Source organism: Penicillium cosmopolitanum, assembly GCF_028827165.1.
Source record: "Penicillium cosmopolitanum strain IBT 29677 chromosome Unknown utg000004l:1.0-4361866.0:1.0-4365735.0, whole genome shotgun sequence".
In the NCBI taxonomy this organism is placed as follows: Eukaryota; Fungi; Ascomycota; class Eurotiomycetes; order Eurotiales; family Aspergillaceae; genus Penicillium; species Penicillium cosmopolitanum.
In genome coordinates this window covers 3,155,833-3,182,471 of record NW_026622674.1, presented here as the reverse complement: position 1 = coordinate 3,182,471, position 26,639 = coordinate 3,155,833, and the positions used below count along the sequence as shown (strand labels likewise).

Sequence of the window (26,639 nt, the reverse complement as noted above, 5' to 3'; positions counted from 1 at the left end):
CAAACAGCAGGCAGTGAAGTACTAGTAGTATTACTCGCACTCGGAGCATTGGAACTTGAACCTTGGAAGTTCAATGGAAGACTCTAATAGAGAGTACTAGTTAGATGGTGACTGGTAGTACTAGAGTAGTAGTAGATAACAATGCCTCGCGCCTTCCCCCACCAATAACACACCGCCTTTGTGTGAATTGCTTCCCCGCCAACGCCGACCACGAAAAGTACCTGTACTCCCCCACGTCCAAGCTGATCTGCTGTGTCCCAGCACGGGAAACTGTCGTCTGTTGTGCTCTTCTGGCTAATCATAGTCCCGTCGGAATTTTGTCGCCATGGTGCCCGCCAATGACCAGGTGTTTTCCCGGCGCAATCACCAGATTCAAGATGCTATTGACGGGCAGAATCTGAAGCAAGCCTTGCAGCTCATTGAGAAGCGCATGAAGAAGGGCGAGGATACTCGTTTTCTAAAGGTGAGTCTCATGTTGTCTTCATCGACTTTAAATTCCAGCACCTCTCCAAATGTGGCTAAGAACATGTCCTCTAGGCATGGAAAGCACAAATCCTCCTCAGACATGCGGATGAAACCCATCGCCAGCGCGGTACTACCGAGACACTCGAGTTATGCAATGCGGAGCCAGCTATCACCGAAATAGAAACTCTAGAAATTCTCTTCGAATCGCTTCAAAGATTGGAAGGATATCGGGATGTCAGGAATAGTCTTCGGGAAAGGGCAGCGAAAGCGAGCCCTCGCGACTTGAACCTTCAGACGAAATGGTTCAACTTTGCCTATGAAAATTCCGATTGGAAGTCGGCGCAGAAGGTCAGTCTGAACAAAGGATCGCATTATCCAAAAGTTTCGCTCAGAATACTGACCAGTGGTGGATTTCTCGTCAGGCCGCTATGAGTCTCCAAAAGAACTTCCCTAAGAACCGGGCATATTATTTCTGGGCCATATTTTTGACGCATATGGTGGCAGTCGACGATGAAAGCTCCGAGGCGGAAAAGAAGCTATTCGGAACCTTATCATACCGCATGATTTCCAAGGCGGGGGCTGATGTTCCTGTTGAGCCGGTAAGCTTAATTCTTTGATCCTCGGCTTTACATATCTAACATGGACCTCTTTCGTCCATTCTAGACAGATCTCCTGAGCCAGCCTAGAGCTATTCAAAAGCCGGAAGAGCTTCGTCTGCTCATTGAAATCCTGACATCACAGGGTCGCCATGAGGAAGCCTTGCAAATACTAGACAGTGAAAACCTCGGAATTCATTCCCGAATCGTTCGGGGCGACTCGACGTTCATCGGTCTCAAGATGGCCAGTTTTGCGAGTGCAGGCAATATGTGGGATGAGGCATTTACTTTCGTCCAAAGCCTTTTGACGGTTCCCAGCGAAGATGAACGTGGCCGGAAACAGTTGTTGGAGCTTGACGACTGGAATCTATGGAACTTGTTGTACGAGGCAACCTCAAACTCGACAAGACCTGGGTAAGTGCATGGAGTTTCAAAAAAAAATTCCCGACGCCGGACTGACCATATATGACCCACTAGAATCGTCAAAGAGGCATTAAAACTGGTCGATCAGTTCCTCGAGTTCGCACCTAAATCTCGAAATGCTTGTTTAGTTCGTGTTGATATTGTCAACTGTGGTTTGGAAAAGAGCGGCGAGGACGGGCTTGCTGTTTGCCGGCACTTCATCGATAACCATATCCATAAGCTCTATGCCTTCCAAGACGTTCGAAAGCTTGTAGGACAGGACAGAGAGGGCATGGAGAAGATGCTCAAATATATCCGAGACAACAAGGAAGGGGGCAAGGTAAGTTCCCGTGTTAATCAATCGTTGCCTGATCGAAACTAAGTGTTTTCTAGACACTAGTACCCGAAATAAACGCTCTAAAACTGGAATATTGTCTGTGTATATCAGCCCCCGAAAACGCATCAAAGAAAACCATCGAGGAATTTGTTGCGCGATGCATGAAACTCTATGATAGCTCTCGCCAAACCAAAACGGAATCGACAGACAACAACTCTGCCACAATCGAGAGCCAGCCTAGAGATGACTTGTGCCTTCTCGCAGCTATGGCCATCCTACAGTCAGAAAGCACCGAACAAAACCAGGCTCGTGTTCCCGAGACGGCTCTTATTCGGGCCTCTGGGATATTAGAGCATCTAATTCAAAGCTCACCACACAATTATCCTGCCCAGCTCTTCCTGCTCCGAATTTACTCTCTTCTTGGGGCAGGCTCCATGGCATTGAGCATGTTCAGTAAAATGTCCATCAAACACATGCAATACGAATCCGTTGCTCATAATTTCTTCACCCGTCTTGCAAGCATCCACCCTCATTCTGCTCCTCCCATTGAAGGCGCAGAGTACAAGGATTTTGACCCGCAATCAGCATTGGTCGCAGGTCTCAAGTTTTACCGTGGCGCCGAAATTTCCACATCGAGATACCGAACAAGTGGCCTGAACCAGGGCGCATATGTGCATACCAAAGAGCTTGTTGAGCTTGGGCGCCGTTTGTCTAAGAGCATCTGCCGCAGAATGTATGCCTTGGACGTTCGTCGCGCACAACGGCTGGTTGGAGGGGACTCCACCGTAATGTGGGATAAAATTGGTTAGTTTTAACGATGTCTCTCAAATACTCGTGCAGATACTGATTCAAAATAGCTCGCGATACCTCTCCAGCTGCGGATCAACGTGACTCATCGGTTTACATGAACTGCGAGTTCCCTGGCAAACCTGATTTCGAAGAGCGGCTACGAGTAGGCCCAAAGCCGATGGTATGCTACCTACGATATCGATGGGGTTCCGGAATTGTTAGCTAACTATCGTGTTTAGACAAACTGGTTGGCCGCAGCCCAGGTCACAGACCAACTGTTTAGCGTGTTGAAAGGAGTCGCCGTGCAGCGGCCGTTAACCCCTGAGATGGATCTGACCGCGGCCAGCACACCCTCTGATACCGCAGCGGATCAAACACCTATCGAGAAAGAAATAGCTTTGATTAACTGGGAGCTACTCAAGGTAGCAACCTTCATGGCGGGCTCGAAGGCTACTTCGTCCGAGGAGGCTGACAATGCACTCGGCAAGTTGGAGGATTGGCTGAACTTGAAAAAGAGTGACCTTACCCTTGATGAGAAGAAGGTTTCCCCTCTGATCACGAGGACTGCTTTATATCTCCAACCCGCGACTCCAGCTGGTCCTACTTGGAGATATCTGCATTTCCGTTTTTACGATTCTCGAGTCTCTCAAGGCAGCATCGCAGCTGACTTCTCTGGCCTCTCGGAAGGTATCCAAGACAGTCAAGTTGCCCAAGGAGCGCGTTGAGCGATTATCTGCTCTCGTACCTGAAGTGTTTGAACTGATTCGCGCTAACACGCGCTCTCTGAAGTCGCATATTCTTGCGCCGGGCCTGCTTGGATTGTTGGTAGACTCGATTTTGTATGGGAATGAGTCTGGCAAGTATGATCAGGAGCTACAGGATACCCTCGATAAGGGCTTGGACATGTCTAGTCTTGAAATTTCCTGTCACACATTGATGGAGAGCTGGTCATCCGCGCTCGAAGGTGTGATGGCGGTCAAGTTGTGAGCGTGTTTGGATGTAGTTGAATGATTTTGACTCATGTTGACAAGAAGCATGAAAGAACTGGCAGAGACAAAAATAACTATTCCAATACTAGTGCTACTCTATCTAGGGCCTAGTAGTTCCTGAAGGATCACTTCCGGTAGTGTAATCATTGATGCTCTCTTATATGTTGACATAGACGAACCTCGTTAACGGGCAGGGAGCTAGTGTACGAGCACCTTAAAGTTTCATCTTATCGCGACATACGCTAATCCTATTTAAGAACAGGGATCCACGGTAGTCTATTCTCATCACGTGGCTGGTGACTGGAAAGAGCAGCAGCGGGAGCGGCAGCTGACTTGCCCTAAGCCCTAACCCTTCGCCTACGGACCAACGCCCGCCAAGACTCCGATTGTGCGGTTCCGCAAAGACTAGGGGATTTCCACACGAGTGTCTTCATTCCCTTCCTACGACAACCACCGCCAACCCGTCCAGCCACCAACCGTCGAAATGGCCCAGGAACGCACCGGTATCATTGTTGGCACCAACAGTGGCCACGTACGTGCATCCCATATATCCCCTGCCGTCATCCCGTCACCCCGTCGTCTGGTCTTTTCCGATCGAAGTTTTTTTCACCAGTCGATTCGAGCCGAGGGTTCTCCATCAAATGGTCGCCAGTCTGTTCAGCAGTCGTCAAGGGGATCAAATAGGACCGCCGCAGTGCGCTAGAGGTCAAGGAAAGAGAAGGAACGCAGCAACAATCGAGGAGAATTGCGGTGGAGCAAAATTTCAAGATTGATCAGACGAGCATGGAGAAGGAAGCAAAACACAACCATCGACATGAACCCACGGCTCAACTTCGAAATACGAGTGAACAATACCGACAGCGAAAAGACCAGATAGTGCCAGGGATCGACATGATGGCGAACGGATCTTGAATTTTTCAGATGGACTGACTTTTGCTCCACTATAGAAAACCACTCCCCTCAACACCCCCAAGAACAAGATCAGCCGTACCAAGGGCCAGTCTTCTCGCCGCACTGCGTTCGTCCGTGAGGTTGCCCGTGAGGTCGTTGGCCTTGCCCCCTATGAGCGCCGCATCATTGAGCTCCTGAGAAACACTCAGGACAAGCGTGCCCGCAAGCTCGCTAAGAAGCGCGTACGTCTATTCTGCCCCGTCTTGATATATTTGTCGATCGAATTAGTCACCTGGTGGACGATTTTTGTCGGAAGTGCAGAATGCAATGGATTTCCGGGAACTTGCCGCTCGGTTTTGGATAATATCTGAAATCAGAACGGGCTGTTCCACATGATTCCTGCGCTTCGTCTACCCCCTTCAGAGATCTTCTCCATCACATGTGCCACATTCGATCCGGCAACATACAAGCACAATCATTCCCTAGCGAACCCCAACGCTAACATATCTACTCAGCTCGGTACCTTCGTCCGCGGTAAGCGCAAGGTTGAGGACATGCAGCGCGTCATCGCCGAGGCCCGCCGTGTCCAGGGCCACTAAATGCTCCATTCCGTTTAAAACTTTTTTTCCAATCTTCGAATAACGACTCGAATACCTGGCGCGCGCAAGGGAACACGAATGAAAAAAGAAAGCCTTCGCATATGCCTATTAGCGCATGGCCTTGCGAATCGGAATACATGGGGTTTTTTGTGACTTCCGGTGGATGATGGGGATGGCAAAAGTGGGATCCCTTCCCTTTGACTAGGAAGAGAAACCATAATGAAAACTATTTTGTTCAATTCATTCATATCTTGCATGCTACTCGTAGTTACGTTGGAGACTGCACTCCCATGGTCTGGACTTGTTCCTAAAGGCTTGCCCTGGGCTCTCCTTTGTTCTGGACCCTGCACGACAAGTCGTCACTCCCACTAGAATCCGGTCAATGTAAGCATACGCATCGTGGAGGTTCATTCGATATGGTTCTTTCTATTCAGGAAATGGCTAGACTCTTATCTCAGTAACTGATCTTTCTCAAATACTACATTCATCCAGCCAAGTCTGGCTTGCGGGTCTATCAATCAATGCATTGAGAGGTCATCACTCAGTCACGTGTCATTCAATATCATCCACATCACTCATAGAAATACTCAGCTCGTCCGAGTGGCTTATTTCTTTCCAGGTAACTTCAACCATTTAGGCACACCGCCGTTCTTCCGCAAACCGGAGGATTTCGTAGCTTCCCCAGATCCACTAGAAGCCGTGGCCTTCGAGGATGAGGCTTCCGCTGCAGGTTCCTCGGCAATGTCCGAAGGTTGTTCAATCTTCATTTGACGGGCCTGGTCAAGAAGCTCGGGGCGTAGAAGATCCGCGCGGCGATGTTGGGCAATTTCACTTGTAGCATCAGCCCAGGTGAAATTGACAAGTACACGACCTACCAGCCCCAAGTCTTTGATCAAGCGCTTATCAGACTCGGGGATGGCTCTTGAATGTCCAGGGCGCCCCAGTGTCGCATTGACGAATACATTAAGACCAAACTTCTCGCCTTTGTATGCTGGACCCAGACAGCTACGGACGAATCCATAGAGCGACTTTCCAGTATCTTCAGGTCCGAATTTAGATACCACCTGGCTCTGATCTGGGAAGCGTACTTTCACGTCCACTTCGTGGATCTCCGAGCGTCGTTTCTCCTCTGCAGTTGCTTTAGCAGCAAGCTCGGCATCGGTAAGAAGACGCTGGTTGCGAGAGGATTGATTCAGTTGTCGTTGATGGGCTTTTGCGTGCTCCACAGAGGGGATATAGTCTGCTTCGTTGTAGGGTATTTGGGCAGATGATGGTGTATCTGCTGACGGTGGGGAGAAGACAGTGATTGATCGGCCTGAGGTTGAAGCTGAAGTGGGTTGTACAGGAGGGGCCTCGGAAGGTGATTCATCTTGCCCAGCTGATACAGGCGTAGCTGACTGGTTGGAAGTTTCAGGCTGGGCAGGTTCCGGCGTATCTTCATTCTGTCCCTCTGCGGCAGATGGAACGGGTTGTTGGTTCGGAGTTGGGGCCGGGGTATCATCCCCGGATGCCTTGAAGTATTCGCCAATCTTAATCATCGCCTCTTCTATAGGTTCCTCCGTTCGTCGAAAGCTCAATCTCATGAGAATGTTACCACTGTTGATTCCAAGTTGCGCCAGTGATTTTTGAAGGTCGGTAAAGCTTGACAGTTCACGGTCCAAAATCTGAAGAACTGGGCTTTCATAGAACAAACGTGCAGAATCGCCGTCTCCAGCCGAAGCGCTTGGCACTCCGCGAGCTGTGAGGTTCCTCACCGACGCACTTCCTGCCACGCCTGCTTCAAATTTGCGTAGTACCAGCCAAAGAGTTGTTGTGCTCGGGAACTTGTCCAATATACGACCATTAGGTGCCCCGCGGGCTTCGGACTCTGGGAGTTGGAGAGCAACTGTGACGACCGAAGGAGATTTAGATACCTGTACAAGTTCGAGCTTCGCACCTGTACTTAGGCCGGTGAGACGAAAGGTCAGAGACAGGTCTAACTGTCTGCGATTGTGCCTTGTCGAGATGAGATTAGTTAGTATTGAGGATGAATGGCTAATGAAGGGACTGTGAAGAGGGTCTTTGTGGGCTCACTTCAGTCCGTATTGACTCGAGTTATATCCAAGCTTCCTGCATGCTTCTTGTAATATATCTGTCATCTGTTTGGAGGGGGTCGTCTTGACCGTTGCCCGCCTGGCCGTCGCGTCGATCACTACGACGTGGGCACTCATGGTCGCACTGTATTAAGCTTAAGCCCGTAGGGACTTGGTATCAAAAATGAAAATAGAATAAAAATCGAAATGGGTAGAGTAACTTCGTGGGAATCGGAGAGGGTGAAAGTGTGGGGTGAAATGGAACGAAGTCGAAGGACGAGATCGACCAAACAGGCAGCGGTGCGGCGTCATCCGAGCTGCTCTCGCGTCCTTCAGAGCTCCCCCGTCATCAACCTCACCTCCCCCCATCTCCACCCCCGACCTCCCACCACCACCAGACCTTCTTTTCTAGCTCTTTCTTCTTTTTGAAGCCCGATTTTTTGACCGACCGACTGGATTGATCCAAAAGAAACCACAACAATGGTAGGGAAATCTGTCCCTGTCCCGGACTTCGACCGTTACCGCTGGACCTCAAGCTAACCACCTCCTTCCATCATCAGGGCTCCCCCTTCGACATCAGTACGACAGACCATCTTGTTAGATAAACAATCGACCGATATACTGACTTCTACATAGATGGCGGTGCCTGCGTCGCCATGGTGGGCAAGGACTGTGTCGCTATCGCTTGCGACCTCCGCTTGGGCATGCAAGCCCTGACAGTTTCCAACAACTTCCCCAAGATCTTCAACTACGCACCTTCAACCTATCTCGGCCTGACCGGTCTCGCCACCGATGTCAATACCGTTTCTGATCTTTTCCGCTATAAGGTGAACATGTATCGCCTGCGCGAGGAGCGCAATATCGCACCCCAGACCTTGGCCAACCTGGTCAGCTCATCGCTGTACGAGAAGCGTTTCGGTCCTTTCTTCATCAGTCCTGTGATTGCCGGTATCAACCAAACGACTGGAAAGCCGTTCATTTGCGGTTTCGACAGCATCGGTTGTATCGACTTGGCCAAGGACTTCATCGTTAGCGGAACAGCTAGCGAGCAGCTGTTCGGTACCTGCGAGGGTCTGTGGGAGCCGGATCTAGTAAGTTTATTATATTTCCCGAGGGCTTTGTCTTTGATCCTAACGTGTGTTTTCACTTTTAGTCCCCCGAGGATCTCTTTGAAACCATCTCCCAAGCACTCCTGGCTGCTGTGGACCGAGACGCCCTCTCCGGTTGGGGTGCCCAGGTTTATATCATAGAGAAGGACAAGGTGACCCAGCGGTTACTGAAGGGACGACAGGATTAAGAAAGGATACACTGATGAAATTGGTTTCTTTGGGCTTTCTGCTGGGTTGAGGGCAGATTTCGGCGTCTGGTCTTCACTGAATGATGTGCCGTCGACGGTTAACCATGGTCAGAATAGCAACTTTGGCGCGAGAACAATCGACATTCGAAATTATGGTTTCGTTTTGTAGCCATGTATTTCTCAATACTTCCATCATGATAATACAAGCCCCCGTCATTCACGTCATAATAGTGTCCATGTATTCCCTTCCATATTTTGAAATATCTTTTCCTCCAATACGTCGCATCTTCGAATATCCCAAGACTACTAATAACCTTCCTTGCCCTGAACCGCGCCATAGGCCGATCCTTCTTTTCCCATGAATTCCTTCACATCACCTGCAAGTAACTCAGGAACCTCCCAGGCAGCAAAGTGACCACCACGATCAAACTCCTTCTCCTTCACCACATTGCCAATGATATGGTACCAGGCCATCGGCCACATGATGAGCTCTTTGGGAAATTGAGCGACCGCGAATCGCACATTGGACGGTGCACAGGCAGTCATGATATCGTCAAGCGATGTATAGTTAACAGCAGCCCCTCCTCCATTCTCCCCTTGGATACCGAGGGATCAATCTTTGGCGCCGAAGCCTCATAATAGATACGCGTCGAGGCTGTAGGACCGGCCCGCGAGAAATAGTACACGCTTACCCAGGTCAAGATCTCCTCATCGGTCCAAGAGTAATTGTCAGACCACAGATTCATCTTATCGTAGATCCAAGCCAGCAGTCCAATTGGACTATCGCTCAACCCATACCCCAGGGTCTGTGGTCGAGTTTCTTGTTGTTTCATGTATGCGTTGCCGCGAAGGAGATAGTCCATCGAACGAGCAATCCATGCACGGTCTTTTGCAGAGAAGGGCACACTCGCAAGAGACTGCAGGAAACGGACTGGATTCTTCCAAGGGAATGGAGGCTTAACGGGGACGAAATTTAGATGGATGGCTTGAATGTGTCGGGCGTAGTATTGAGCCATAGTACGGGCGATCATGCTGCCCCAGTCGCCTCCTTGGATCACTTGATTGTGTTAGTTTAGCGATGTTTCCTGATATACTGCGGCGGTGGGAAAGGAGTGATACCATATTCCTCGTAATCTAGTGCCACCATGATCTTGTGAAGAGCCTCGGCGTATTGGGCCAATCCAAATCCTTTCTGATTTCTGGTTAGACTCTGTTGAGCTGGCAGGAGGATATGGGCTCATGATGAGCATACCTGATTCACGCCTTGGGAGAATCCAAAGTTTGGCAGCGAGGGGGCAACGATATCGAAGACCGGTCCTTCGCCATTTTTTGTGAGCAATGGGATCAACTTTGTTGCTTCTAGAAAGCTACCGGGCCCTAGTATTGGAGACCAGATTAGCCATGATACCCATGAACTTCTGATTCTTGAAGTGGTGAAGGTAGGTAACAAGCATACACCCATGTATGAATAATAAAGGAATCGCATTTGGATTCCCACTTCGGTGGTGTAAAGTGTGAATCTCCAATTCCCCGAATCCATCAACGGAGATGGTCACTGTGAACTGCTGCAGCTGCTCATTAAGCTTCCTTTCCTGCGCCCGCCAGTCAAAAGTATCCCGCCAAACGGTAATCAGTCTCTGAATTTCTTCGAGTGGGACACCCATATCCCAGCCCACCGCGTCAATTTCATCGGGAAAGGTAGTTTGATCGAGCTTGTGACGTAGTTGATCAAGTTGTGCGTCTGGCACACTAATGGAGAAGGGGGTGGTTTTGCTCATTGTGCAAGTCTCGGGGGTTTCCTTGCTAGTAAGAAGCTTCTAAGTTCTCTCTAGGAAGGGAGGGTGTTTTATAGCACGAGCTGATAGTTCTAGTATGGCACGGTGTAGCTTGTCCTTAAGGGATGATTGGTGGGGCTCTGCCTCGGTTTCACAGTCGCCGGTGCTTGCGGGGTATAAGTATGAGTAACTGCCATATTATACTACTCCTACTAGTAGTATGAATATTTATTTCCACATAATCTATCGGGTCCTCGAAGGGGAAATTTCCTTTCAAGTTGTCTGATACGAGTAGGATCAGGTGGTTCATTCCAGAGAGGGCATGACTAAATACTACTTGTAGTACGGATAGCTTGCTAGTCACACCAAGCGGTGTACCAGTAACAACAAGTTCTTACTACATAGTATGCCTTCCAAGGTTTGTCAGTGAGCTCCCAGAAATACTGGTAATTAAAGGAGAGATAAAAGAACTCAAGTTGAATATTGCCAAAGAGGTCACGACGGTATAGACTGGTGCCCTGCTATTGTACTACTACAGTACTATATATTCCCAGCCCAGCCCAGCCCAGGACCTATCGGAACCTTCAACTTCCAAGGTTGGAAACACGATCGAGCATTCTCCCGCGCATGCAACACCAGGGCTATCGGGATCCAAGATATGTACACAGATGAGATAGACGACTCTCATAGGCGACGGAAACGATCGATCGACCACGCTAGACCCTGCGTTGAGTAATCCGATTTGCCGAGGAATTGAAATGATAGGATAGGCCGGCTTCCAATCCTCCTGCATATATGTACATATGGTGTATGCATATTCCGACCAGCACTAGTATGTACATGTACACTGGCAGTACTGACATGCGTACAATAGGTACTACTGAGATAAATCAGATGTATTCAATGATCTGAGCGGTGGATACTATGAACAATCTCTTAGTGAGATGATAGATCCCCCAAGGCGATGGGGAGGGGAACTTGAATTGGGGTAACCAGCTGCCGTAAAACAAAGCCAATAGGGAGTCACGAACAAACGAGGCTGCAGGGGTTCATGCCTCCAAAGACTCCAAAGTCTGGGGGCCGACAGCCACCGGGCAGGGGAGTGGCAGTGGAAAGGGTACTCCGTACTGGCACTGGCACTGGACTGGACTGTACACGCAGCCCTCATGCACGAGGGCCGGTCTAGATCGCCGATCGTGCAGTGTTTTTTTCCCCTGTCAAGCGAGACTCCTCTGTTCAAGTACTTTGGGCTGATTTCCTATATCCTAGATCCTCATTTTAGGTTCTCCCATCAAAAGACCGGATCTTCAACTTCTATTCCATAGGAGTATACCCATAGACACCTGGTCATAACCATAGCCAGACCCTGATCAGTGCCTGTCCTGACCCACGAACTCTCCTGTTTCAGCCCAGTTGTCTAGACCGCCCGGTGGCCCCATCGCTTCAGCCCGGAAATCCCCTCTCTCCCACCCCCTCCTGCTTCACCTGTAACTTTCCTCAAGTTCGAACCTTCAATCCTCTTTCGATTCGATCCTTCGGCGAGTTCCAGCCATGGTGTTGGCCCTCCCGACGACCTAACCAAGTGATCGTACCTCAACCTCCCTCCTCCACATGGACTATGTCCGACTCCCCCGAGTCCGATGTCTCTAACCCCGTTCACCCTCGACCCGCCATGCCCTTCCCCTCTTGCAAGTCCGAATGCATCGCCGATAGTCTCGCTACCGTACGCGAGGATGGTGAAATGCAATACAATTCAACCCCCGGAAGCTGGAATGACGGTCTTCAATCTGCCGCCATCGAACATCTGGTCACTCTCAAGCAGGGCCTGAGGACCTCCGACACCGAGCTGTTCTGGAAACGGCTCATGGAGGATATCACCTCCATCAGCAAGGCTCAATATGGCTTTGTCGCCCGTCGTGTCCATGGTGGTGAGCCCATGCCCGAGCTGGGCGGTCGACGACCTAACCTCTTCGGTGCTGCATTCTACTACAACGATGGCTACCAAAACGTGGGACTCCAGCGCGACCGGTATTTCGCTGGCGGGAATCCTCTGCTGCATATGGATCACGAAAGGCCGTGCTTGATCCCTGAAAACCTCAAATCCTTGGCTTCCTTTGGAGATGATCAGTTGCCCTTTGGTGCGGAGGCGTATCTAGCCATCCCACTTTTTTCGGCTGGCAAGTGCCGGGCGCACCTGGGCTTGATGTGGTCCAAAGAAGGACTCAAAAACCGAAATCTCTCATGGTCTTTTCTTGAAGTCATCTTGCATTCCCTGGAGGACCTGATTGTTCAACATCTGTCCTTGCAAGAAACCGCCCCCGACCATGAGAAATCTGAGACTCCCGAGGTCCACTCTGCGACCGTCCAAGCTTCGCAGAATGGCCACCAACCCAACACCCCCGATTTTAACTCACAACCCCTGAAACCATACGCTCGCAGTTTATCACACGAGCTACGAACCCCGATGCAAGGCGTCGTCGGCATGTTGGATGTTATGCATGCCACGGTGCGCGAGGCCATGGAGAGCAAGACTCCCGTGAAGTCCGGTGGCATCTTTCAAGCCCTGAAGGAAGGTATTGAGATGGTCCAAGATAGTGCCCGGCGTGCTGTTGAAGCCGCTGACAATGTGGTCCATGCTTATGATCTTAACATGCAAGTCCCCAAGACACCGCAGCGGGAACAGGAGAACGAGATTCTGATGGATCCTATTCCACCGGTGGACTTGACGGAAAGCCGACCGAGCGTCTTCATCGAAGGGAGTAACATCGCTGTGAATCCGTACAAGCGACGCCGGAGTTCTCCCCCTCGACATGTCCGCTAGGCCTGCCCGGAAACAGAGAACGCGAGCAGCATCTTCGCGGCAAGAGCTCTCACCCCGCAGTGAAGAAGTTAAGAACGCCGTCCACGAGAGCGACCAGATCGTTCATGCTACCCCCGCACGTCAGATAGAAGCGGTTATGGCCAACATGGTTGATCCACGGCCGTCCATCTCTGCCCGACGTTCAGCACCTCATCTGCTCCTTGAAGGCATTAATGTGAATAGGAGCTCGGCCTTGCGTTTCACCAAGTTGCGAGATCTTCTACGCCTGGTCATCAACGAATCACTTCACGTTGGTGGTCGGCCTGATTCAGCAGTCAGTCACGCGACCGAGTTTGGCGAGAAAATTGAGATTCGGTCTCGATCCTCGAACGGCTTGATCTTTACCAAAACTGTGGATTGGTCTGTTGACCCCGCGTTACCCGACACCCTTCTTGCAGATGACCGAGATCTGGCCAAACTTATTTCTTGTGTTTTTCTGAATGCTATCAAATTCACAAATAACGGCACAATTGCTGTATGTGCGACTGTTGATCAGAAGAAAAACGATGTTCTGATTAGTGTGAGTGATACTGGTCCTGGAATTCCAGCTGCATTTCTGCCCAGTCTCTTCAAACCCTTCGCTCGAGAGGATGCCTCGACCACTCGCAGCAAAGATGGACTGGGGCTTGGTCTTCTGGTGGCCAAGGGTCTTTCAAGAAAGATGGGAGGTGATCTGATCTGTGTAAGGTCATCGACAACCGGGCCCAATCATGGCTCGGTGTTCCAGATCCGAGTCCCCGTGAACCAACGTGAGGCTTGCAACCGCCCTGGAACACCAAATGAGAGGATGATGACCCCGCCCATAATCAATGATCACTCTCGACATGGGAGCGCCAGTAGCTTCGTCTGGGAAGCCCAGTCCTCATCCTCGATGTCTCCCTCCGTCATTCAAAACCGCCAGCTGCAACAGCCGACCCCAAGCACTGCCGATGGCCATTCATCTCAGAGCCCAACTCCCCCACAGCCGGCAGATTCCCAACCCGGTCGCCGACAGATTTCTGGTGACACGTACGACAACAAACTAGGAGAGAAGCATCCCCTACGTTTTCTCGTGGCAGAGGACAATCGCATCAACCGACGTGTCCTGGTGAATATGCTCCGTAAACTCGGTTATCGCGATGTACTTGAGGCCGCAGATGGCAGGGAGGCTGTTCGAATCGTTCAAGATATTCTCTCTACCTCAGGCTCAGCCCCAAATTCAGCAGAAACTAGCCCCGTCGAGACGAATATGCCTGCTCCGCCGGTCGTGGCGGAGATCAAGCCGATCGATGTAGTATTGATGGATCTTTGGATGCCCGAAATGGATGGTTATGAGGCAACATCTCGAATTCTACAGATGGTAAGCGACCACCATGCCAAATCTGCTCTCCCTGTCCATAGACTTCAACCTGTGACTACCGTCGAGAACCCCGACACCATGGAAATGGATCCTCCGATAAGCGCGACACATACACCACGGCCTCCCACTGTTCTTGCCGTGAGTGCCGATGTCACCGACGAGGCGCTGAACCGCGCTTCGAGAGTCGGAATCAAAGGCTACATGACAAAACCATACAAACTTACCGATCTTGAAAGGCTCATCAAAGGATTCTGCGGTGGTCCAAGTGATCCTACTGCTGGAATTAGGAATCCATTTTGATAAGTAGGATGTCTACTCTTTTTTCTTCAGAAACTCTTGAGAATGGTCTCTTGGTAAAAATACTGCCTTATACCCTTGGAGGCTTTTGCCTTTGCACGGCCTGCGTTGCTTTTTTGCGTTATTTGTTCAGGTTACCCAAGAGGTCTACCGTGCATCTCGAGACGACCTTTGCCATGATCTGGCAAGGGGAAAATCTTGTCATTGTTCATCTTGGCGTGTTTTGATTTTGGCCCACCCTTTTTTTGTTCTCTCGCATGCCATATACCATATTGGGCATTTTCACCTTTACACATTTTTATTATCCGTTGCCCTGGGCATAATGATTGATGACCCCAACTCCAACCCCAACCCCTTCTGCCTCAAACTTTCCCAGGGAAAGGCATTTTTTCTGATATATCTATCAAGGAATACCTACCTTTATGACGTTCTACAGTTACGACGTACAAAGTACAGCTAGCTGAATGAAAAAAAAGAATAAAAATAAAATCTGTCATTACATCCATTATCAAAATCAACATCGCCCTGACCATGCGGTTCTAGACATGCTACAACCTTCCTATTTTTAAGTGAAACGTGTAAAACCCCATGCTCCATGGACAGAAACGCCCGAGTCAGATGAGAGCAAAGGCATCCAGCATCACCAGCGTCCTTCCAAAAAAAAGGAAAAGAATAAAAGAGAGAATCAAATGTCTCATATAAGGACGGATGATCAATATTTGCGTAACTGGTCGTGTGCGGCACAACAAGAACTGGAATCAAGATGCAAGTTGTAGTTTAAAGAAAAGGGCTTAAAACACATTCAGAATAGTGGGGGAAAAAACAACTGCCAATCGAGGGCTCCGCATTAAGTCAGCTTCTGCTTGATGAAGAATGACCGCAGATGCGAGAGTTGCCAGGCGCAAGCGGCGGACAGAACGGCGAGTTGGATTAGAGTCCAGCGCACGACACGGCCGTTGGTGGTCTCGGACTGGTCACGAAACTCAGCCTCACGTTCCTAGTAAATGATTTCATTAGCATCGCCATTAGGTAGATAGAAAAGCCCGTGGTCCAGATATAGTAATGGACCCTAGCAAGCTAGTCAAACACAAAGGTAGAGAGAGGGGGGCACTCACCCGTTGGTACACCTGCTCCCGACGGATGTCGTGCAGTCGGCTGTTCAGATCCTTCACACGCTGAACGATATCCTTAATCTTGTCCTTGTCCTCGGTCTCAATCTTGCTCGTCTCGCCAATGGCCATATCCAGGGTCACCCGGACAGCACCCTGGCTGTTGGACAACCAGCCGGTTGTCGCGACCTCGGTGTCGGCCATGAAGCAGATACGGTGTTGGCCGGCGTCGGCGGCGGAGAAAGTAAAGCGGCCGGAGTGATTCTCGCGCTTGTTTACGACGCGGTGGTCATTGTCGAAGGTCTCCTCCACGGTGATCTGGACCTTCAGGTTGTGGTCGACGGCGAAGACGCCAGTGTTGGGGTTGATGACCTGGGTGTCGAACTTGCCTGTTCATTGGAAATAAGAATATGTTAGTCAAAGTTGCTGAATGCTATGGAGGCATTGAGAAGAAGCGAAATGGTGTATCGTACCGGCTACCAGGGTGTCCTTAGGTAGGTCCTCGAAGAAGCACTTTGGTTGGCGGCCATCGACGTAGAAGTACAGGGCGTTGGCGGGGATGAGCATGGAGAAGAAGGAGAAGATGGCCAGAGCAGCCGTGAGCCATGACGGCGAAGCTTGGAAAGCCATGACTGAGGTTGGATTAATTGGGGGTGGCCTTGGAGAATAATACGATCATTCCAATACTCCTGACGATGCCAGATGGTCAAGTCAACACGCGGGTGCATTACCCTCCACCGCCTGCTGGTTTCGGCCGCCTCCCTTGGCCGCGCCTTTGATTTTCATCGCGACGGCGACCTCGTCTCCCCTTTCATCTAAGATACCCCTCAAGACTATCATTTATTTTTACCATTCGCCCTCAATCTCTACTCCGGCTCTACGCTTACTTGCCGTGTGTCTGACGAGACACCCTTTTCGCCATGGCGGCCGCTGCCGATGTTCGCGATATGCTGGATCTGCCAGCTGAGAGCCAGCCCAGACCTCACAAGAAGCAAAAAGTGGTTGAGAAGCGACCAGGTGTGTATCCTCGAATCTAGCCTAAGAGAATGACTTATAACTGACCCCCGTGGCAGAGGGTATCACCCGTGAACTGTACGCGTTGCTGGGAGAGCGGGCGCCGCCGATTGCGATCAACGAGAACAAATACAAGGGCCGTCCAAAACTGCTGAACAAGCTACGCGTGCGACAATGGCGCATGTCGCCTTTCGCCAATGGGGCCCGATCAGACGGTCTGGTCTTGAACCACTGGCAACGAAAGCATGAGGGTGCGCGACAACCCGCTCCGGAGGGAACACAGATGGATGTGGATGTGGATGGGACGAAGGAAGAGGGCAAGGAGGATACCAAGCCCCTGGAACAAGAATACACATTCGCCAAGTACAATGTAAAGGCACAGCTGCCGCGCCGATACACAGACGACGAATACAGCCGACATCTCCGCAACAACGAGTGGACACGCGAGGAGACGGACTATCTGATGGACCTGGTCGCTGAGTACGACCTACGCTGGGTGCTCATTGCCGACCGCTACGAATATCAACCGCGAATGGACTCCGAACCCGAAGGCAACGCCATTGTTCCCGCAAAGACAGTCCGAACAATGGAGCACATGAAAGCACGGTACTACTTCATCGCCGCAACAATGCTAGCAATCGAGCACCCACCGTCCGAAATGTCCGAAGCCGAATTCGAATGGCACGAGAAAATGCTCAAGTTTGACCCGAACCGTGAACGAGACCGCAAGGAACTCGCCGCTCTCCAACTCAACCGCACCGCCGACGAAGTCCGCGAAGAAGCAATGCTACTGGAAGAACTCAAGCGCATCACAAGCAACGAACAGAGTTTCATCTCCGAGCGCCGCGAACTCTACTCCCGCCTCGAAGTGCCCGTCAGCGTCGGAAACACCGCCATGTACCAGTCCAGCCAAGGTCTCTCCCAACTCCTCCAAACCCTCCTCCAAGCAGACAAGAGCAAGAAACGCCGTTCCATCCTCGGCCCCGACGGCGCTGTCGCCAGTCCCGCCGCCGGCCAAACACCCACACAAGCAGGAGGACCAGTCAGCCGCGGTGATACACCTAGTGCCAACGCCGCCGCCTCCGCGACGAATAACAATAACAAAAAGGGACCCGCAGTTCCCCCAACCCTGCCCGTGGTCCGCCAACTCACAGCCGCCGAAGAATCCCGGTATGGCATTCAGCACCACGAGCGTGTCACAGCCGGCGTCCAATTCCGCAGCGACCGTGCCCAGAAACTCACGCAGGCCAAGTCCAACGTGCAGACGCAAAAGCTCGCCGGCGCACTGGCAGAACTCGAGATCCCCGTGCGTCTGTTCATGCCTACCGAGCGTGTTTGCAAGGACTTTGAGAAACTCATCCAGTCCGTCAATGTGCTTCTTGAAGCGCGAAAGGTCTCCGAGAAGGTTGAGAGCGAGATTCGTGTTCTTGAAGCTTCCAGGGCGGAGCGCGAACGTAAGGCGAGAGAAGCTGCCGGTGAGACTACGGCTGCGGATCCTGAGAATCCGGAGGTGAAGACTGAGGCGGAGGATGGCACTGGTGTTCTAGGTTCTACTGCTGAAGCGGCGGGTTCAGGTGGGGAGAAGGGGGAGGGTGGTGATGGTGAGAATGCCGAAGAGGCTGCGAAGGACGATGGTAATCATAAGAGGTCGGCTAGTGTGCTCAGCGCTGTTAGTGACAAGAGCAATAAGCGGCAGCGGAGGTAGATGGTTGAGTGATTAACTTGGCTGTTCTACCCTTTGCACTGTATAATATCTACACTTTTTAGGCGCTGGGACTGGGACCGGGACCTTCGATTCGATACCTCTGTACGATTAATGACATTCTGCTGGGAGTTATCTATAATTCAATCTTTCCACAACGCCCCCGATCTCCCTTCTCCTAACGCCTGGAATAATAATAATGATGTAGTTCCTGATAATACACCCTCAAAAACACCACACTTTCAACTTGAATATACGTGATGCACACCTCTTTTTCGCTTTTGATCACGCTGAATGCCAGAGACCCTCAGTGCACGCATCCCACAGTGGCATTCGGCTTCTCCGACTCGCCCAGCGGCTACCATCAAAGGACCCCGGCATATCAATACAGTCCTGGTACATGCTAGCCAGATCTTCCGTTGTTTTTCGCTGAGGATCATCCGACACACAATCCTCATACTGGTCCGAGGAACTCTGAGAAGAGTCTTGCGGCTGAGCATTCGAGATACGCCTGCTTTCTCGGCGGCGAGTGAAACGCCTGACCCATTTTTCGCTTCGAGATTTTTTAGGTTGAAGAGAGCAAGGCTCTTGAACGTGGTATTGATCGCCGAGGTCAAGAAATCCTGGATTATCGTCATCGGCATTATCACCTGAGACAATGGCAGCTTGTTTGGTAGGTGGGCTGAGACGGGGCCAGCGCTGGACAAAAGAGTCATTGGCTTGATTGCTATACTTTGAGCTTTTTGGGACTTGACAGTGCTCGATATGGGTCATTGGAGGCGGTTCTGGGGCCCGTAGACTTCTGAAGCCCCCTTCACGAATTCGAGCGGATGAAGGGTCATCGGTTCGACCTCTGCGACTTCCAAGCATGGCCTGGAGATATGGTGGCGTAGGGCATTCGGATGCTTTGGCCTTTGGGATTGGAGGCAGATTGGGATAGTTCGTATCTGAACAATTGATAGCCATGCTTGGGCTTAGTTCTGGAGTGAAAACTTCCGTCGAATCGAAATTATCCTTTAAAGGCTTTTGGTAGTCGTTCTGATTGAAGTCGACCGGCATAACTTCGGCTTTGGACTCCGGCTCGGGCTTGCGGTATGGATAATAAATTGGCTCATTTTGAACTTGCGGTTCGTCCTGGCTGGGCACTGGACTGTAGCCATAGCCTACCCTTCGGCCTTCGGACATCCAACCGACGCTGACCTTGCGTGGCTGGCATACCTTATCAAGGTCATTTGGAATATTGTGAGATTGCGTCTGCTCAGAATCAGGGCTTTCGCAATGCTCGCGGAATTTACTCTGCATGGCTCCGTTTTCGTGAAGCTGGTTGCTTTGAATAATTTCACTCTCATTCGGAATTTTCTCCTTGGTCTGAGGGTTGCTCATAGTGAGATTGTTCACACTTCTCTGTGAGTTCATAGGAGACCCTTTAGATGCAATGGAGCCTGACTGTGGCGAGTAGAATGAAGAGAAATCACGCTTTCCAGGGATTGGGGTTGGAGAGTCAACATCTGATACTGCTGAGACTCCAGACTTGTTGGGAAGATGAAGATTTTCCTGTGATGGAGGAACGAAGAACCCAAATTCGTTTTGGTGAATCAACCGAGGCATCGAGCCGGAAGCTGTCGTTTGCGAGGCAAGCCGTTTCGAGATTCCCAATTCATCAAGGTGTATTGATCGAGGATCAGTGAAAGATCTAACCGAGGCAGATGCAGGTACTTGTCGATTCTTCTTAACCAAAATATCTGTGGAAAGATTGGGCAGAGTTTCCGAAGATGCAGCGCTGTACACCTGGTGGCTTTCTTGCAAAAGTTGCTTCCAATCAGCCAGGGACTTCGAATCGCCATTGGGCCGCGGAATGGCGATGGTGGTGGGTGTTGCTGTAAATGAGGGAACCGACCGAGGGTGGTGAGAGTCAGATCTGGGAGGGATCTTGCAGACGTGATGTTCATGTCGTATTCTCCTAGAACCGATTCCGCTTGAAGAGGATTCAGTTGCTGACTTGGCGCCTGATGAAGGTCCTGTGGTGTACGGAGATGACCTTGGAAAGATGTCACACTGGCGGTAGGAGTAGATATAGTAAAATGTATCCCAGTCGTAGATGGGTAGGAGAGGCTGGATATGTTTCGTTCCTGAGCAGCAGCAGCACTCCGATGATCTGAGGATTCTCGTTCCTGACTTCGCTCAACCAGATCACTTAGATCCATTCTTCGGAAGGGCTTCGCCAATGGAGATCTGATGCTGTTTCCAGCACGACTGGGGGTGGTAATGAATTGTGCATCGCTGTCGTATGCCCTTTCGCTCATCAAACTGCTTCCGAGATTGCCCAACGTTGTGTGATTCTGCCCAAATTTCGACCCTATTTTGGGTGCGGACTTGATAGACCTTAGATTGAAAGGAAACCCGAGCTTTGAGGTATCACGATCCTCAGCGGTGGTCTTGGACTCTCGGGAGAAACGGCGTCGCAGACGATGAGAGAAACTCTCAGGTTGTTTTTCACCTTCTTCGATGGCATTATCGGGCTGGACAGAGGGTGCTGCTTCTTGGACCAGACGCGATTAGGGACTGGTCCAATGAAAGAAGTCCTTATGGCCGGGCTTCTCCGTACGTACCTAGATCCTGGCCCTCGTCTTGCTGGTCTTCCTGTACTGCAGGTGGGCCATCATGGTCGGATCGAGCAACGCCGGACGGAGAAGGCGGATGGGATTTGCGCCAACGGGGACAAAGGAGAAATGTCATTTCACTTGTCTGTTTCTGTTTCACATGGGTGAATGGGAGAAGGAGAGAAGTGAAGTTGGATGAGGTTGAAGGTCTCAATTTGGTTGCCGTGGAAGGTGCCTCTGGGGCACCTGCCACCTGCCATATACTACAACTACTACTATTACTACTAGTAGATTTGGTTATACTTGGTTATGCTACTCTTCTATGGTACATTATTAGAAGCATGTTGTATGTTGTATATTGTATGTTGTATATCATGGTGTTCACTTCCATGTGCATTAGACCAGCATAGTGGTACGTACGTATGGAATTTATACCACTTTCCTAATACGAACAAGGTTACCGTTTAACCGCCACTGCTCGTAAAAGCATTTGTCATCATCATAAACCGAAGTTGCACGTTTTAAGGCATCCCAATTGAGGAAATGTACGGAGTACTAGAAGGGTATACGCTGACATTGAACCAGGAATCCTTAACTCCGTACTCCGTACGATGTCAAAGCTCAAGTCCAGGCAGCTTCTGCGATCGTAAGCTGTAAGCCCCAGCCATCCTGGATCCACAGACTACAGTAAAAGAGGGTCATGATAGACGCTAACCAAGCTAAACTGCAGCCACAGTCCAATGAGGGACCGCCACCACTCCATTGCAGTGGGACCCTGTCGAAGTGGTAGCTTCATTTGATCAAAGATGGAACCGGATACAGTAAGTCCGGGGGCCAAGCTGACGGCGGCAAAGTTCTAGTTCTAGTCCTTTAGTCCTAGTGGAGGGGTAGGAGGGGAAGCTGCAGCACTTCCGACTTCCGCCTGAGGGGTTCTTCGTTTAATATTTAAATCTTTCTCTTTCTGCTGCTACCCTCTGTCGATCTTCTGCTTCCAAAGGTTCACCATAGTCTTTGCACAGCATACTGATACCGCATTGCCTACAATCGTCCATCATGGCGGCCAAAGGATCAGAACCTATCGAAACGCGCTTGTTCATTAACAATGAGGTGCATACTACTACATACATAACCCCCTTGTCCCCAATGTCAGCCAACGCTAACTCCATCCGCTGCATAGTTCCGTGAATCGTCCAGCAAGAAGACTTTCGATGTCGTCTACCCCTACACCCAGGAAGTTGTAGCCCAGGGTATGATACTAGTAATCATCAAGCTCGTTACAGCAGAGTCCCCTGCTAAACAGTCACAGTCCACGAAGCCGATGTCAACGACGTCAATGATGCCGTTGCGGCGGCCAGCGCCGCATTCCCCGCATGGCGAGACCTCGGCGTCGACGCACGCGGGGCTTATCTCCGCAAAGTCTCCGAATTGTTCATCGAGGCCAACGATGAACTTGCCCGCCTGGAGACCCTTTGTACGGGCCGTCCGATCTCCCAATATGTCGATGGGAAGATGTCCGCAGATACGTGGCGGTCCTTTGCAGATGCAGGCTGGAACGTCCAGGGCACAGCAAGCACCCATACGCCTGGACTGCTGAGTCTGACTGTCAAAGAGCCGTATGGCGTGGCAGCCATGATCATCCCCTGGAATTTCCCACTGGTGATGTTCTCTATGAAAATGGCCGCTGCACTGGCAGCTGGTAACACTGTTGTTTTGAAGAGTAGCGAGAAGGCGCCTTTGACCGTATGTTCAGCCAGGATCACAAGCCTGCCGATCTATTGCATACTCCTTCCCTTCCCCATAATAAATTCACGACAACTAACTCAGGCAAATCAAAATTATCTAGTCCATCGCCGCCGCAAAACTTATCCAAAAAGCCGGCTTCCCTCCAGGCGTCGTCAACATCATTGCCGGCCACGGAAACCCAACCGGCGCCGCCTCGCCGAGCACATGGACGTGCGATGCATCAGTTTCACCGGCTCATCGCTAACCGGCCAGAAGATCCAAGCAGCAGCCGCAAAGTCCAACATGAAGCACGTACACACCGAACTAGGCGGCAAATCACCCGCCGTAGTTTTCGAAGACGCCGACCTCGAATCCGCCGCTGCCCAGACCCAATTCAGCATCCGTTTCAACAGCGGACAGGTCTGTGTCGCAAATTCGCGCATCTACGTACAGGAAAGCGTTGCGGAGAAATTCACCGCGCTTTTCCGCGAGCAGTTTGCGCAGTATGCGCTTGGGGATCCGCTTGATCCGGCGACGCAGCAGGGTCCGCAGATTGACGTGTTGCAGTATAAGCGCGTGCAGGAGTATCTTGGTATTGGCGAGAAGGATGGAGAGCTCACGGTGGGCGGTGATGCGAAGGATGGGTTCTTCGTCAAGCCGACTATCTTTGAAAAGGTCCCCGAGGACTCGCGGGTGATGCGTGAGGAGATTTTTGGTCCCGTGGTTGCGATTAATACCTTCAAGACGGAGGAGGAGGCGATTAAGAAGGCGAATGATACTGAGTTCGGCCTTTATGCTTCTGTCTTTACGAAGGATTTGGATCGGGCGATTCGCTTGTCAAAGGCGTTGGAGGCTGGTACGGTTGGCGTGAACTGTACTAGCCCGACAAATGCGAAGGATGCTGCCTTTGGCGGGTATAAGATGAGTGGAACTGGCAGGGAAGGTTTGTTGTATAGTATTGATAACTTTGTTCAGACTAAGTCGATCATCATCAAGGCTGGTGGAACTTCGGCTGGGTTTTTCTAGGCCAGTGGGATTTGGCTCTATTGAATCTGTTATGAATGAATGTCGCAATTTGAAGCTATTGATTGCATATGAAACCATTACTCGTAGACACTAACTCATAAGGTTGAAAAACTCCATAAACACCTCCATTTTTAATCCTCGTTCCCACGAAAGCCAGGAGAAACAAATTGGGTTACAAAATTCACAAAGAGACATTTTAAGTCATCGAGCTATGAATGCATGAGTCATTGTCCCGTATATCCTGTGAACTGCGTGCGTATCGGAGTTTCCATAGTATGTCACGACAACGTGCAGACAGTTCAAAGGAAATAAGAGGCAAGACTCACCAGAGCTCCGGTCAGAGCCAGGGAGCTAGAGACACTCACGACGGGAGCAGTATTCTTCTTCGTAGAGGATGCGGAAGGGCTGCTGGAGGCCGATGTGGAGTTTGAGGACTTGCTAGCAGTGACCTTATCATTGTAACCGACCTTCTCGTTCCATGGGTAAGGGCTGGTGTAGTTATAAGTCGCGGCCTTTCCAGCATAAGTCTTCTTGACGGCGTCAAGAATACCGTGACCGGCAGAGCAGTTGCCGCTGGTCAGAGGAACTGGCCATTCGGGGGAGAACTTGGCGTACTCGCCATCTGCCATTGGGCCAGGGTAAGTCTCGTTCAGAAGGAGGTTAGTTGTGTCGACTTGGTAGTTGACATAGCCTGTCTTATTGGCGACGATTTGAAGCAGATTGGCACCACAGTCCCAACGACCCAGACTGGGGAGTCCCCAGTTGGCACTGACGGAGGCAATGGTAGAGTAATGAGTGTAGAAGGTGTCGTCTGTGGTGCCCTTCAGGTGCTCGGGAACCGCTCCACCGACGAGGATAGAGAAGACCCGGTTTCCATTTTTATGGATGTAGCTATTTGATGCAGTAGTCAGTTACTATCTGCCTTTTTTCCTTATTATACGAAGGTCAAGTGTTCAACTCACGTTTTATCCTCATCATAGGTCAAAAGAAGTAGAGTGTCCTTCATGAAGTAGTCGTTCTTCAAAAGCTTCTCGACCCACGGGCGTTCCCACTTGGATGCAAAAGTGATGTTGGTGTCATGGGCATCGTTAGTCATGTTGGGAGTGATAAAAGCCCACTGGGGAAGCTTCTTCTTCTCCAGGTCCTCATCGAAATGAGTGAAGTTCTTGATCTGGCGAGCCTTGGTCTCATTCTTGACGACCGAGTCGTAAAGCACGAGCGGGTTGTGCTTGCGGACATAGTCGTTTGCATAAGTATTCTGGTTGGAGTAATTGTAGCCCTGGTAGCCGGGGTATGGCAGGTGCTCTTGGTACTCGCCCCACGAGATACCCTTGGTGTCGAGAAGATCAACAATGGAGGAGACATTTTCAGGGATCTGGTTGAAGTTGTCATTGTCCATTCCAAAGGTGTCACCACCGGCAGCGGCACAGTAATTGGGCTCCGAAGGGTGCGTCAGAGCATAGAAGTTGGTACTGTGTTTGAAGTTAGGTTATACTGGTACAAAATATAGACAAGGATTGAGCTTCCACGTACAGCAGAATACCCTGTTTGGCCAGCCACTCCTGGTTAGGATCGGACTCGGAGTCGGAATAGTCCTGTTTTGGTTGTCAATGGAATGGGAGTAAAACGGCAGATCTCAAGTACGACGTACAATATTCTCGAGCCAGACCTGGTAAAACCGGTTAAAGGCAAGGCCCTTGACGTCGGAGGTAGGGGATTCGGGAAGGGTAGTAGCGGCAGCAGCCTTGATGTCCGACAGAGGCGGCAAAGACGTGGTAGCTATCTCTGCGCGAGCCAAGATGGCAGCGGCGAGGATTGTTGCGATGGTTTTCATTGTATAATCTTCGTTCAAGGAACAGTAGGGTTGGTTGGAATACGAAGAGAGAAGAGAAAACACCGAGAAAAAGCAGGCGGGGGAATGGTATAAAACAACTTGAAAAACAATTGCGTCTTACTGTTACCAAGGTCCTTGGGTCAGTAAAGTCACAGCCTACAGGAATTAGTGTAATGCCTTCCCTCCATCAAGTCGGAATGAACCCAATGATCTCGATCTTTACTCTCCCCATGTGGCACGCTGTCAATCCGGGGACTCTGATTGGCCGGTAGGGTGTCACCAGGAATCGTGCCTGGCACGCTAAGACTTGCCATGGACACACTAGAAGCTTGAACGGAGCACGCGAGGGCCCCAAGTCTCACCTTGAGACCTTGTCACTTGTGAAAGGGTCCGAGTCGGAAGATCGGAAGGGTGGTGCGGTCCGAGGCGATGCAATGTGATGGTGGGGCAGAAACTATACACCTTGGAGTAGATGTAACTATCCGTACGAAGTACTACTACTAGGCAGCTGCGAATTTACCCACAAAAACATAATAAATTACTCCATAGATTGCTGCCAATTATGCTCTCTCTATACTTAATTGATAATCTACATAGCTTGCTCAATGCTCAAAGTTCAGTCCAAGTCTAACTAACTTGGGTAGAGTTACCTTAGGTGAGAACCTTGTAGAATACACCCCGATAAAGGTACGTACTATGTAGTGGTAGTAGTAGGGTAACTCCTACTAGTAGATGCCCTTCGCTGTCACCCTTTTCTTACTCTCTCACATAAGATCCCGAGTGTCCATTTTTCTTCCCCTTTCTTCCGATTTCTGTATATTGCCAATTTTATAGAATACAAACCACTTTTGGTCTCCACTTTTCCTTTCTAATGATACCCCAGTCACGTGAATCTAACCTCGGCTCCCAGTCCGGGGAACCGAG

General features: G+C 50.6%; 11 protein-coding genes across 11 annotated transcripts; 6 read left to right on the top strand and 5 right to left on the bottom strand.

Annotated features, from left to right (window-relative positions):
* Positions 1-325: 325 nt before the first annotated feature.
* Positions 326-3,576, top strand: N7509_002590 (MDM20/NAA25 family protein; the record flags this gene model as incomplete). The annotated part of the gene is made up of 9 exons (XM_056627227.1): positions 326-463; positions 538-813; positions 870-1,064; positions 1,129-1,475; positions 1,539-1,803; positions 1,857-2,604; positions 2,658-2,770; positions 2,829-3,131; positions 3,184-3,576. The coding sequence occupies 9 exons, from the start codon at positions 326-328 to the stop codon at positions 3,574-3,576; spliced, it is 2,778 nt and encodes a 925-aa protein (XP_056493022.1).
* A 486-nt stretch (positions 3,577-4,062) lies between these two features.
* On the top strand, positions 4,063-5,068 carry N7509_002589 (60S ribosomal protein eL36; the record flags this gene model as incomplete). Its single annotated transcript, XM_056627226.1, has 3 exons — positions 4,063-4,110; positions 4,526-4,711; positions 4,985-5,068. 3 exons carry the CDS (start codon positions 4,063-4,065, stop codon positions 5,066-5,068), a joined length of 318 nt encoding a protein of 105 aa, XP_056493021.1.
* A 605-nt stretch (positions 5,069-5,673) lies between these two features.
* N7509_002588 (putative UBX domain protein) lies at positions 5,674-7,278 on the bottom strand (the record flags this gene model as incomplete). Its single annotated transcript, XM_056627225.1, has 2 exons — positions 5,674-7,063; positions 7,142-7,278. The coding sequence occupies 2 exons, from the start codon at positions 7,276-7,278 to the stop codon at positions 5,674-5,676; spliced, it is 1,527 nt and encodes a 508-aa protein (XP_056493020.1).
* Positions 7,279-7,620: 342 nt separating this feature from the next.
* Positions 7,621-8,437, top strand: pup3 (proteasome core particle subunit beta 3; the record flags this gene model as incomplete). Its single annotated transcript, XM_056627224.1, has 4 exons — positions 7,621-7,623; positions 7,677-7,719; positions 7,777-8,231; positions 8,294-8,437. The coding sequence occupies 4 exons, from the start codon at positions 7,621-7,623 to the stop codon at positions 8,435-8,437; spliced, it is 645 nt and encodes a 214-aa protein (XP_056493019.1).
* Positions 8,438-8,743: 306 nt separating this feature from the next.
* Positions 8,744-10,215, bottom strand: N7509_002586 (epoxide hydrolase; the record flags this gene model as incomplete). Its single annotated transcript, XM_056627223.1, is given in 5 exon segments — positions 8,744-9,028; positions 9,043-9,494; positions 9,557-9,629; positions 9,690-9,814; positions 9,894-10,215. 5 exon segments carry the CDS (start codon positions 10,213-10,215, stop codon positions 8,744-8,746), a joined length of 1,257 nt encoding a protein of 418 aa, XP_056493018.1.
* A 1,615-nt stretch (positions 10,216-11,830) lies between these two features.
* On the top strand, positions 11,831-14,711 carry N7509_002585 (hybrid sensor histidine kinase/response regulator; the record flags this gene model as incomplete). Its single annotated transcript, XM_056627222.1, has 2 exons — positions 11,831-12,982; positions 13,050-14,711. The coding sequence occupies 2 exons, from the start codon at positions 11,831-11,833 to the stop codon at positions 14,709-14,711; spliced, it is 2,814 nt and encodes a 937-aa protein (XP_056493017.1).
* Positions 14,712-15,555: 844 nt separating this feature from the next.
* On the bottom strand, positions 15,556-16,447 carry N7509_002584 (p24 family protein; the record flags this gene model as incomplete). The annotated part of the gene is made up of 3 exons (XM_056627221.1): positions 15,556-15,705; positions 15,824-16,206; positions 16,291-16,447. 3 exons carry the CDS (start codon positions 16,445-16,447, stop codon positions 15,556-15,558), a joined length of 690 nt encoding a protein of 229 aa, XP_056493016.1.
* Positions 16,448-16,737: 290 nt separating this feature from the next.
* On the top strand, positions 16,738-18,536 carry N7509_002583 (SANT/Myb-like DNA-binding domain-containing protein; the record flags this gene model as incomplete). The annotated part of the gene is made up of 2 exons (XM_056627220.1): positions 16,738-16,834; positions 16,891-18,536. The coding sequence occupies 2 exons, from the start codon at positions 16,738-16,740 to the stop codon at positions 18,534-18,536; spliced, it is 1,743 nt and encodes a 580-aa protein (XP_056493015.1).
* Positions 18,537-18,818: 282 nt separating this feature from the next.
* On the bottom strand, positions 18,819-21,269 carry N7509_002582 (uncharacterized protein; the record flags this gene model as incomplete). The annotated part of the gene is made up of 3 exons (XM_056627219.1): positions 18,819-20,275; positions 20,320-21,072; positions 21,143-21,269. The coding sequence occupies 3 exons, from the start codon at positions 21,267-21,269 to the stop codon at positions 18,819-18,821; spliced, it is 2,337 nt and encodes a 778-aa protein (XP_056493014.1).
* Positions 21,270-22,186: 917 nt separating this feature from the next.
* On the top strand, positions 22,187-23,881 carry N7509_002581 (aldehyde dehydrogenase family protein; the record flags this gene model as incomplete). The annotated part of the gene is made up of 4 exons (XM_056627218.1): positions 22,187-22,240; positions 22,311-22,380; positions 22,440-22,873; positions 22,958-23,881. 4 exons carry the CDS (start codon positions 22,187-22,189, stop codon positions 23,879-23,881), a joined length of 1,482 nt encoding a protein of 493 aa, XP_056493013.1.
* A 299-nt stretch (positions 23,882-24,180) lies between these two features.
* Positions 24,181-25,715, bottom strand: N7509_002580 (acid phosphatase PHOa; the record flags this gene model as incomplete). Its single annotated transcript, XM_056627217.1, has 4 exons — positions 24,181-24,772; positions 24,844-25,353; positions 25,415-25,476; positions 25,533-25,715. The coding sequence occupies 4 exons, from the start codon at positions 25,713-25,715 to the stop codon at positions 24,181-24,183; spliced, it is 1,347 nt and encodes a 448-aa protein (XP_056493012.1).
* Positions 25,716-26,639: the final 924 nt, after the last annotated feature.